The sequence below is a fragment of the Alosa alosa genome, chromosome 1 (genome assembly GCF_017589495.1).
Source record: "Alosa alosa isolate M-15738 ecotype Scorff River chromosome 1, AALO_Geno_1.1, whole genome shotgun sequence".
Taxonomy (NCBI): domain Eukaryota; kingdom Metazoa; phylum Chordata; class Actinopteri; order Clupeiformes; family Clupeidae; genus Alosa; species Alosa alosa.
In genome coordinates, this window is record NC_063189.1 from 35,804,788 (window position 1) to 35,817,287 (window position 12,500).

A 12,500-nucleotide genomic window follows, 5' to 3' on the forward strand; every position below is an offset into this window, starting at 1 on the left:
GGGGACAGCCAGGCCCTCTGATACATTACACGCTTCCATACAGCCAGCGCTGACCCATGCTACACACACGGACGGAGCTACCCACATATGCAGTGGTCTGTGTGCGTGTGTTTATTTATGTGTGTGTGTGTGTGTGTGTGTGTGTGTGTGTGTCTGTCTGCTCATAGTGTGCATGCATGCATCATTTAATAATTGCACTTCCCGTAGATTTTGGAGGCAGTTGAGAGCCACCATGATGGAACACACTAGACACAACACACACACGCACACACACACACACACATCCAGCCACCCAAACAGACATGCAGGCAAGACAGCTCTTATCAGAACGACCCAGAAAGGTGGAAGTGAAAATGTGGGAGAGAGATGGGGAGAGAATAAGAGAGAGAGAGAGAGAGAGAGAGAGAGAGAGAGAGGGAGAGAGAGAGGCTGGGCAATCGAGTGGAAACTGTCTGTAAGTGAAAGAGGACAAAAAAAACTGACAGAGCCTTTTGACCCGGCAAGTCTCAGAGGACAGAGCCCATGTCAGAGAGAGAGGACAGAGAGAGAGAGAGAGAGAGAGGAGAAAGGAGAGAAGAAAGGAGAGAGAGAGTGAGATAGTGAGATTAAGTGGTAGCGAGTGAGAAAGACTGGGGGGTGAAAGAGAGATAGAAAGAGAGTGAGTGAGAGAGAGAGGGTGAGAGAGAGATAGAGAGAGTGAGTGAGAGAGAGAGAGGGTGAGAGAGAGAGAGAGAGAGAGAGTGGGGTGTGATGCTCAGGCTCGGCGGTTGACTCGCGGGCAAGAGCCGTGGCTTTTAACAGCTCCGGTCCAGCCTCCAAAGGGCTGGGCTGGATTTCTGGAGGCTTATGTAAGAGAATCCCTGATAAAAGATTCATGCTAAATGATGAATGGAAAAAGGCGGCTGTGATGTGAGCAACTATCGCTCAAAGCCAGGCTAGTCCACCTCCACCCACTCTCTTAAGACCACCCCGCCCCCATACACACACACACACACACACACACACACACATACTCTCTTAAGCCCTTCCAGTGTTGGGACAGGAATTGGACCAGGTTCTTGCCCACATATCACAGAGAGGGGGATAAATATTGTAAGTGGTCGGGGCCTTTGAAAGAATGGCCTGCTTTTCATGAATGCATTTATCAGTGAATACTGAGGAGGCTACAAAAGAATACACAGAGCACAGAGGCCTCTAGTGTCTACAGTGTGTGTGTGTGTGTGTGTGTGTGTGTGTGTGTGAGACAGAGCTTAGGGTTCATAGCTCATGTTCTCTAGCTATGGCTGTTGATGTATGATTTGGGGAAGGGACAGTAATGTGATGACTATGGTGACAGGTAGAGGACGCTGGGGAGGACACACACACACACACACACACACACTTCCTGTGGTGAGATATATCTGACAATGTCCCAAAGGCCCTGTTCTCCTATTACCAGTATCACTAACATTTCAATGAAACAAGTGTATGAGTCTGGTCTCTGGGCCACCTGCTATTCCCTCACGCACTCAACGCCACATCCCCACGCTCTTATATCATGTCTATCGCCATGGTTTCACGCGCTAATATTCAGATCAGACGCACACACACACAGGCATGCACGCGACATTATCAATGGAAAACACACACACAACAACGACAGCCAGGCTTTGGAGGGCTGTGGTAATCACGCCATTATCCCTGTCAGGCACACACACACAGGCATGAGTGTCTGCCACACACACACACACACACACACACACACACACACACACACACACACACACACACACACACACGAGCCAGGCTTTGGAGGGCTGTGGTAATCACGCTATTATCCCTGTCAGGATCTCTGAGTGCTCCGTACTTAAGAGTGTGTTTTTTTCCAGGCAACAGCAATCAATCAGACCCACTGCTTTGCAGTGGAACTGCGGGAGAATGAGGCTGCGGTGGCCATTTTGGAAATACAGTAATCAGTGACCATTAGCCCGGTGTGAGTCTGTGGCACGGCCAGCGGTATGAGGGCGTTTGCAGTTGTTTGAAAACCCTGGCCTGCATACACAAGGCAGCAGGCAGTGGTGGTCATTTCGGCTCTAAAGGGATGGTAATCACTGGTCTGAGCCCTCCGTCTCCCGGAGGTTCGGAGCTGAAGGACGACGGCTCCTGGGCTGTTTGAGAATTCCAGCTTCTCGGTTGCTGGCCCTGACAGCGCGCCTCTCGGATCAATCATGGCTGCGAGCGTTGCTGCGGGCTGTAATTATAGCGCAGGCTAGGTGGCGAGAGCAGAGAGGCTTCACTTGCCAAGCCGTCCAGCCGAGACAAAATGCCCATTTAAAGACCGGCCATCTGGGGACATCACAGGTTTAATGAAGGGAGCGGTGGCACAGTGAATAGCCACGGCGGCAGAAACAGGCCGTCCAGCAGGGCCAAAATGGCCGACAACAGCCCCGGCACATGGGAACAGCGTGAGGCGAGCAAACATTTAATTTTCCACGAGGGGTCCGAAAGACAAGAGGGGGCTAAGATGAAGGGTGTGTGTGTGTGTGTGTGTGTGTGTGTGTGTGTGTGTGTGTGTGTGTGTGTGTGTGTGTGTGTGTGTGTGTGTGTGTGTGTGTGTGTGTGTGTGTGTGTGTTTGGGGTGGTGGGCAACAGTGGGGATGAAGAGGGAGGGTTGGGGTGTGTGGTTTGGGTTCCTCACTGGGCCAGAGAGAGACACGATAAGGACACAGGAGGGAGAGAGTGTGTGAGTGTGTGTGTGTGTGTGTGTGTGTGTGTGTGTGTGACAGTGGGGATAGTGGTGGCGGTGAAGATGAAAGGCTGGCTGAATTCCCTCAGACAGCTGGCACTAAGCAGGAGAGGTAAAGGAAGGCTTAGTGTCAGTCAGCGATGTCCACGCTCCCAGAGATGAGTCCAGTCTGGACGTAGCCATTGCACTCCCTGGCTACGCCGGCCTGGACAACACGGTCCCCTGTCCCAGCCCGTTGCCTGAGCGACCGACAGCGCTCGTTACGTGTTCATTAGCTCGTCCCCTTTAGTTCCACCACTCACGGCCACACAAAGGAAGAGACGCCATGAAAAGCAGCACTGATGCGCCCCGGAAAATCAGATTGGAATTTAATTACCATACAAATAAGAACTGCCGAAGCCTGAGAAGTGCATCGGACCAGACACAAACACATCCACTGGGAGAGCTGATAGAAACACCGAATATGAAAAACCAGACGCATTTAAAGTGCGATGACTTCCTTCAGATTGTGTGAATGTTCCTTTTGACCTCTGCGAGGCTCACTCTGGCTAGTAGAGGGCATTTGCAGGACCACGGCTCACAGAGGTCTGGCCGCTGCTGCTGCTGCTGCTGCTGCTGCTGCTGTGTGGGATTCTGCTGGTTCAGGAGAGGCCATTTGCCCCCTCATTACTCTTCCAGATTGGGCCTCTTCTCTGGACGTCTCCATTACCGGCCCACGCGCGTGATGGACACCTTCCTCATTGCCCTCGTTATGGGCCCGGGCACCCGCGCCCCCGCCAAGCGCAAGCCGGCCAACAGCGCTCCGGCTGACCCCTCTAACAAGAGGATTGATTGGCCCTGCGCCCTGTCCATCACCTCATAATGACCAATCACACGCCTAATGCAATTAGACACACATCAGTTCGATGAGGACGCTGCCAGTCGGATTTGGTTTTTTCTCGCCGCCTCTTCTGCGGAGTGGTGATTTGTGTTTTAACGGGGTCAGGGGGAGAGAAACCGGACACCGCGCTGCTGACACATCCAAAAGCATCTGGCCCTTTTCCGCTCGCTTTTTACGACTTGTTATTTTCTCCAAACGAAAATGGTCTTGGCTGTCCCGACGCGCGGGCGAGGCTAACGCTGGAGCCGGGTGGCCTTTGGCTGCACTCGTCTTGCCGTACGTCAAACACATCCAAGACGTCCGGCTTCCGCCATGGTCCCGTCCTCACTTCTCTCTCTCCTCTCCTTTCTTCCTCTCATCTCCTCTCCTTTCTTCCTCCCCTCCCCTCTCCTCTCCTCTCTTACACTCATCTCAAGGATGGAGGAAAGACTCTTCAGCCTCTCTCTCCCTCCACTTAGGTGAAGGGGTGATGGTGTGAGAGTGTGTGTCACTGAGATAGATGGGCGTGTGTGTGGGTGGAGGGACAGCTGGGTGGCGTGTGTGTGTGTGCATGCTGAGAGCCCTTCAGTGCAGGGTCCTCTCGGTGAAGGACGTCTCGGCAGAAATGTCACTGCCCTCGGTCCCTCCGGCTGTTAGGACACAGCTGAGTGGACAGCGTGTGAGCTGACAAACACAAACATACGCACACACACACACACACACACACACACACATGCACGCAACAGTACTGTCCATCACATTTACACTGAGGCTTGCATTTGTGTGTTTTCCTGTTAACGGCACACCATCTGTCATTAAAATAGAAGTGTGAAAGAAGTAGACATGGAGTGAGAGAGAGAGAGAGAAAAAAAAGACAGAGATAGATAGAGAGAGAGAGAGAGGGAGAGAGACACTCTCAAACACTGAGTATCAGAAAACCCACCCTGCCATGCCTCAGTGGGCACTAATAAGTGTGTCAATGCACGCGTCCAAACTCTCATGCTAACTGTTGACAGGGGCCCTCAGCTGTGTGTGTAAGTGTAGCAGCTCATAAATAAGACAACAGCGCTAGCTTCACTCAAACACAGGGGATGACATTCAACACGATTTCTGGTATTATTCTGCTGCCACTGAAATGAAATGATCACAAGCACCGACAGAGGACTGCGCCCTATCAGGGAACACCTTAACGTCAACCAGCGAGAACACCGACCCAGTGAGGCTGAGGGCTCTGAGTTTGAGTCAACAAACAAATGGTCTGAGAACAGTGTTAAAGAGGACACATCTTATGCAATACAAGGAGTGGGAGGAAGAGGGGCAGAGGAGTGTGATATGGGTCTATATCGTTCTACACGTCCAGCACGTGGTGTTTGTCCAGTGTGTGTGTGTGTATGTGTGTGTGTGTGTGTGTGTGTTTGTGTATGTGAGTGTGTGTGTGTGTGTGTGTGTGTGTGTGTGTGTGTGTTTGTGAGTGTGTGTGTGTGTGTGTGTGTGTGTGTGTGTGTGTGTTTGTGAGTGTGTGTGTGTGTGTGTGTGTGTGTGTGTGTGTGTGTGTGTGTGTGTGTGTGGTGGAGGAGTGTATTATGGGTCTGTACCGTTCTGCACGTCCAGCACATGGTGTTTGTCCAGCGTCCAGCCGCCGATGTTGGAGGCGTCCAGCTCGTAGCCCTGCAGCAACGCCGTCCTCTTCTCCCACAGGATCAGGTCCAGACACGACTCGTACTCAAAGCCCACCGACACTGCAGCAGGCAGGGCACAGAGAACAGAGTCAGCAACGCACACTCATTACACACACACACACACACACACACACACACACACACACACACACACACACACACATCAGCACCCCCCCACACATCAGCACCCCACCCCACACACACCACACATATGTGTACACACTCAGCCCCATACTGCATTAGCACAGTTCTCTACAATGCTCCTCCTCCTTTTCCATCATAGAGCTCTGGAGACTTTCTCATAACTTTGCCCAATTTGATAAGGATCTCTACCCCCCCCACCCCACCCAAGCCAACCCGCCGGCCTCACGGCAAATCTCTTTACATTCATATCTGTCTGCAGGCCAACACTTCAAGGAGGCGACCTCGTGCACCTCTCCGGCAATCAATAACCGCCTGGGCGGTTCGGTGAGTGAAATTACCGGCGTAATGCAATTGCAAAACCAAACTCTGATGAGAGGCAGAGAGAGGAGATCTCGATCGATGCCCTTAAGGTGTGTGCCTGCATGTGTTCCTGTGTCTGTCTGTGAGTGTGTGTGTGTGTGTGTGTGTGTGTGTGTGTGTGTGTGTTTGTGGTTGTGTGTGTGTGTGTAAAAATGTCTGTGTGTGTTCATGTGTAAATATTTGTGTCCACATTCACCTCATGTCAGCTCTTTAAACTCACAGTATGCAGGTTTGTAGGTAACTACCAGTGTTTGAGTGCATAAGCTACCAGTGTTTGAGTGCATAAGCTACCAGTGTTTGAGTGCATAAGCTACCAGTGTTTGAGTGCATAAGCTACCAGTGTTTGAGTGCATATATTTGTTTTGTTCTTTCTTTTCTCTTTCTATTTTTATCCTTCCTTCTTTCCCATACTGCTTTGCACTACATTTTTACGCACTTTTTGCGTAACATTTTTGCACTTCTCTTCTCCTCTCCTCTCCTTCACTCTGCCTGCCACAAAACATTTGCCAAAGGGAGCTAAATACTGCACACGCACAGCCTTTCTCATCAGCAAGACAACAAAGAAAGAGGGGACCACAGAAAGAAAGAGAAAGAAAGAAAGATAGAAAGAAAGAGAGAAAGAAAGAAAGAAAACAGATCCAAAAAAATGGATTGACCTTCATGAAAATATGAGTGATAGAGAAAGATAGACAGAATGAGAGAGTGAGTGAGAAAGAAAAATACATTCCTCCCTGCGGTTTCTGTATAGAGCAATCATACATGCGAAAAATATACTGTCAGCAAAAAGCCAGCCGGAAAAAAAAAACACACAGAGCAAGCCCTCAGCCATCTAAATTAGAGACACAGGCCTTCTGGTGTGTTCAACAGGGAGGAATATTAGCATACACACACACACACACACACACACACACACACACACACACACACACACACACACACACACACACAGACGGAGCCATTAGAGCTAAAGAAACTATAGATGCTATTTATATGCAGGGCTTTTCTTTAACCTTGGCTGCTCCTCGTTCCCATGCTGAACAGCGGTGCATCCATTCCCCTCCCTTTAAATATTATAGTGTGTGGGAAAAGAGTGTGTTTTATAGTGTGTGGGAAAAGAGTGTGTTTTATAGTGTGTGGGAAAAGAGTGTGTTTTTAATGGTGCTGGGCCGAGGGAGAGGGGCAGGAGGACGGAGGGCAGAGAGAGCCAGGGAGCCGCCGCCGCCGTGACCTCCCGTCTACCATCCCATCTGACCAGTCTCCCACGGCCCCACTGACCGAGATGCTTTTCTACCTCGAGTGCTCACTGGAGAGGGGTGCCCCACACACACACACACACACACACACACACACACACACACACACACACACACACACACACACACGCACACACACATATAAATGAAGAGAAACATGGCTGGTCTCGGGCGTGCAACTGAGAGAATGGCTGTGCGTCACGAATGCGCTATTCTATTGCCTGTGTTAAGTAGGCTCCCTTGGAGAAATGGCTTGATGAACGCTTGTAAACATAACTCTTCTGATGATGATCTCACTCTTCATCCCCCCTTCTATGCCCTACTCACCCACGGCCTCGGACATGCCGTAGACCTTCTGGTTGTAGGCGTCCGTCTTGTCCCAGATGAAGGTGTAGGACAGGTTGGGCTGCGCAGGGAACCACTTCTGGAAGAGGCGCCCCACCACGGCCACCATCAGGTGCACCTTCATCAGGTTGAAGGGCACCGTGGCCTGGGTCATGGTCACCTTCAGCAGGGGCTTGTAGCCGGACGCCCGCGAGCTCAGGTACATGAGGTTCAGGTCACTGCCCGGGATGGCTGTCTCCTCCTGCAGCACCTGCAACAGAGAGAAGAGAAGGGGCAAGAGAGAGAGAGGAGGTTAAAGGTCAGAGAAGACATGATGAAGGAGGTAGAGGAGGAGGGGTGGAAAAATGAAGAGTGGAGAGTAAAGAGGAGAGGAAACATTTGTTTAAAAGCGACACAGTGGTATAAATCTTGTGTCAGGGTCATGAAACTGTATGCCAATTGTGGTTATGCTGATGATAAGGCACCCCATGACCTATGGGGAGGAGTGCATTGTTTAAATGTATGTGTGTGTGTGTGTGTGTGTGTGTGTGTGTGTGTGTATGTGTGTGAGTGTGAGTGTGTGTGCAAAACAGAATGAAGGATCAAAAGGAGAAAGAAAAAAAGACAAATGAAATGACCCTGTGCTCCGCTCCTCCAGTGTTGGGGCGAGCAGCTGGAAGGGCCATTAGTCTCCTCAGAAGCTGCAGTTTCCCTCCAGCAGGATTAGGCTCCATCTGTGGGAGAGCGCGTGCTCGAGAGCTGCCAGTTAGTCCCCCGCTCAGTGCCAAACCAGCCTGCACGCCCCACAGTCCACCGCCCAGCTAATGCGCATTGCATAGCCCTGCGCACAATGGCAGCGCGCGTGCACGCGTGTGTGTGTGTGTGTGTGTGAGTGGTGGGCAGTGGTCCCTGTGTGGTGTATCGATGAGTGACATGGCCAGCCAGAAGAAGAGAATTGAATTGAATTGGAATTTAAGAGCCAGTTTCAATTCAGTTCTGGAATTTTGCGCAAGCCTGATTCCCAACCCCCCCCCCCACCCACCCCAGGTGTCCTGCATCCCATAATACCCCCCACCCCCACCCCAAAACCTCTGTACCTTCGTCGCCCCCTCCATCACAAGCCCCCACTACCACACGCACCACACTCTGTCTCTCCCTTGCCCTTGCTCTCTCTCTCTCTCTCTCTCTCTCTCTCTCTCTCCCTCGCACACACACACACACACACACACACATACAGAGACAGGACTCATACCCCCATCCCAAAACCCCCACCAGGGACTTTTTCCTCTTTTCTCCTCTCTTCCTCCCTCTCTTCTCCTCTGTTCTTCCCTCCCTCCCTCTTCCTCCTCAGCAGAGGGGATTGGATCCCGCTGTATTTTCATTAGAATGTCCGGAGTGGCGCGAGAGCCCGGTTCTGTTCTCCTGCCGGCCTTTGATATACAATATGCTTGGCCAGTGACAACAGAATCAATCAAAATGAAAACCAAATTGACGGAGGAGGACAGAGGGGCAGACGAGGGGAGAGAGAGAGAGAGAGAAGGAGGGAGGGAGAAAGAAGAGAGAGGGAGGGAGGAGGAGAAATAAACTCCCCAATGACAGAATAAGGGCTTGCAGTTTTAACAGCCCATCTGTGGGTTCAATGTACAGATACATCGACACACACACACACACACACACACACACACACACACTTACACATACACACACAGACATTTACACAATGCACTCCTCCCCATAGGTCATGGGGTGCCTTATCATCAGCATAACCACAACTGACATACAGACCTAATTCCCGTGTCGGTGTGCCTGTGTGTGTGTGTGTGTCTTGTGCCCCTTCATATGTGTGCCTAGCCTGCTCGTGTGTTTTCTTAGGGGCAAACTCCAGGGCTGAATTCATTTCCAGGGGTGACCCATGTCTGCCTGCGATCTTTAATTACGATGGCTGACTTAATATCATGGCTGACTGGGCGTCAAATAGACTCCTAATATGGAGCCCTGTTATTCTATAGGCTCTTGGCCTGCTATCTATCTCACGCTGCTATCGGGTGCGAACGAGAGAACTCTTCTGAGGGTGCGAGGGTGGGCTTATTACTTCTCAAGAGCTTGTTCGCATAACAGATAAATCAGCCAGTCAAAAATCTGTGGAGCTATTATGAAGTCATGCTATATAGGCTGATGTATGTCTGGAAGTCATTACTCTCCCATCGCTAAGAATATATTTATACAGTATAATATATATATATATAAAACATTTTGCAGAGCCCAGATTGGGCTGTGCTTGTGTGTCTGAGAGTGAGTACCACAGCTGCTACCAGCAGTGACATTTCACAATATTACAGACTCGCATATATCATAAGTTTAATAAATGTCTTCTCAGATTTTCCTTAGACGTGTATGTTTTTTCCTCCGCGCTTTTAACTTCTGTGTAACAGGCATGTGCCCGGCCTTCGCAGGGGCCTCTGGGAAAATTGAAATCCTCCCCCTTGCGCCAACATGGCAAAGAGCTTTGGGAGAGGTCGTATCTCATGCAGAGCTGGTAAAAATTACGAGCGCTTTGCATTGCACGGCCCAGAGAAAGAGAGGAGAGAGAAAGGAGAGAAAGAGGAGAGAGAGAGAGAGAGAGAGAGAGAGAGGAGAGAAAGAGAGAAGGAGGAGAGAGAGAGAGAGAGAGAGAGAGGAGAGAGAGATCTGTTTGTCATTTGTGCATGGCACTTCTCGTAAAAGCCTGGAGCCATTACAGTCTTAGGGCCAGATCCTCTCATTAAACGCTAACTTCATTGGCTCTAATTCTCCCCGGTTAGCGCTCGATCGGGGCCCATCTACTCCACAGAGTTGGATGCAGAGCAGAGGACAGCCTCCCAGCCACACAAGCAGACCAGCCAGACTCGCAGACACACAACTACATACATTTACTAGCACACACACTCACTCACACACACACACACACACGCAATCACCCCAAAAGCCTCCGCTACACACAAAACAAGCTGGCAGAGGGGCCTGCCTGCTAAAGGGGAGCCAAAGTGTTAGCTGTCTGTAGACCCTTAGCCATGTGGCTATTTAGGGGGGAGGCTGAGACACAATGCAGAGGATGGCCCACGTGTTTGGCCCCAGCGTTCCCATGATGGAGGATGCTGCTGCCGGCCGCTGCTGCCCCGTGCTAGCTGAGTGGCCGTGAATGGCGGCGAGATGGCTGGCTTTGATGTGTGTGCTCGTGGGCTCACGGTGGCTCTGGGAGAGAGGCGAGAGGGGATTGTATGCGGCGGCACATCTGGAGAGAAGGTTCATGGCGGCGGCGGGAGGCGGGGGGGTCAGACGGAGAACATCATCCCAGGCGTCACCTCCATCAAGTACTCTCCAACCCCCCCCACACACACACACACACCCCACCGTGAAGAAGGAATCATTTCCTGCTAAGCGCAGACACTATGGATGGGATAGCCATGAATCAAAGTGACGCGCTGCAGTTTTTTCCCCCTTTTGGTCTTTATTGCACACACACACACACACACACACTCATACACCAATACACACACACACACACCCTAACACAGCCACACACACCAGATCAAATTCAGAGTGCTGAATGGGACTGGGCAGCTCTTGAAGAGCGTTCCATGATAGAAGCATCTGCGTCGCGGCAGGGGTGCGAGCCAAAGCCTCCGTCTGCTAACGCACGAGCTGAGGGCCCACAACGAGAGCGAGACGAGGGGGAAGAGGAGGAGGAGGAGGAGGAGGAGGAGGAAGACCAAGAATGAACGAGAAATCACACACTTTTGTTTTCCTTTCCTCACAAAGCTGGGCTTTCATGCGCGCTGAGAACAGCCCGGGAGATGGTAATGCGTTGTGAGCGCGTGCTGCGGAGGGCAGCCACGGACTGGCCCTGGATCAGCCGGCCCATCTGGAGAGACCGGGGGGAGGCTTCATTTAAACAGCATGCAGGGATGACCCTATGGTAGCCCTTATTCACAGTGTAGGCTACAGCTGCTAATATGCTGCAAAAATATGCAGCGGTGTCGCGGTCTCTCGTTCTCTCTCTCTGCTAAAATGGAACTATTGTTCTCATGGAGGTAAGGACGCAGAACAGAGGTTGGTGGTAGTTTTGGAAGAATCCAGCAGCCAAAATCAGTGAGCTAGGTGACTGAATTGATTTCATGGCATGTTGTAATGGAAAGTCCACCTTCAACAGTTGGACGAACACAGCTAATCCCGAGAGCTGACTTGATCCCTTAAGAACGCTGCACCGTGTGCATGAATGCAATGCTGTATCTCCGCCTAATGCAGTGCATGCAGGCCTGACACACATGCCAGAGCAGGACGCTCCTTTCAGCCTGTGTTTGCGGCAGGAGCCTGGAGAGGAAAGCCAGTGGCTCTCCCGGCCCCTCAGGTGCGCCCGCCCAGCCTGCGCCACGTTCCGCTCGTCAGGACTGCTCTCCGTCTAAGGTGGATGTCCAAGCTCACGGCTGCACGCGCTAGCTCTCTATGACACATGGGTCTGGAAGCAGTTTGGGATGTAAAGGAAGGAGGAGAGCAAGCTGTTCAGCAGACAAACGTTTTGGTGTGTGTGTGTGAGTGTGTGTGTGAGTGTGTGTGTGTGTGTGTGTGTGTGTGTGTGTGTGTGTGTGTGTGTGTGTGTGTGCATGTATGCGTGTGCGTGTGTGTGTATGTTTGACATTCTCATGCACATGTACGTGCACATATTTTTTACAAATCATTTTACTGTAAAAAAGTGCAAATAATACAGCATGTGGATGTGAGGATGAGCTGGTGTTCCTGTGTCTGTGCATGTACATCTCTGTGTGTGTGTATGTATCTGTGCATGTGTGTGTGTGTGTCTATGCGTGTCTTTGCGTGTACATCTCTATGTGTGTCTGTGTATGTATCTGAGTGTGTGTGTGTGTGTGTGCTGCTTGGCTAACCTGCGTCTCAGGAATAATAGGCCCATCTTGAGGCGAGGCCCTGTAAAAGGTGGACAGGGGTGTGGCCACGATGAGGGGGCTGGGGCGGACGAAGCCGCTGAGGTCACAGCTGGGGATGTCGTTCTCCTCCTTCTTCATGACCAGCGTGTCCATCACGTAGAACACATTCCATGGGATCCACACCGTACGGTACTGCGTCAGGAACGGCGCCCGCTCGAAGCTAAGAGTCAATGATGC

At 51.3% G+C, this 12,500-nt stretch overlaps 1 protein-coding gene across 1 annotated transcript in view; it reads right to left on the reverse strand.

The window, feature by feature from the left end:
• The window catches only part of tenm3 (teneurin transmembrane protein 3), a 212,130-nt gene that overhangs the window by 36,977 nt on the left and 162,653 nt on the right, over positions 1 to 12,500 (reverse strand). Inside the window, 3 exon segments of the mRNA XM_048239387.1 lie at positions 5,180 to 5,323; positions 7,348 to 7,615; positions 12,264 to 12,500. The exon segment at positions 12,264 to 12,500 is cut by the window's right edge and continues 25 nt beyond it. Coding sequence (XP_048095344.1) covers positions 5,180 to 5,323; positions 7,348 to 7,615; positions 12,264 to 12,500 — 649 coding nt within the window.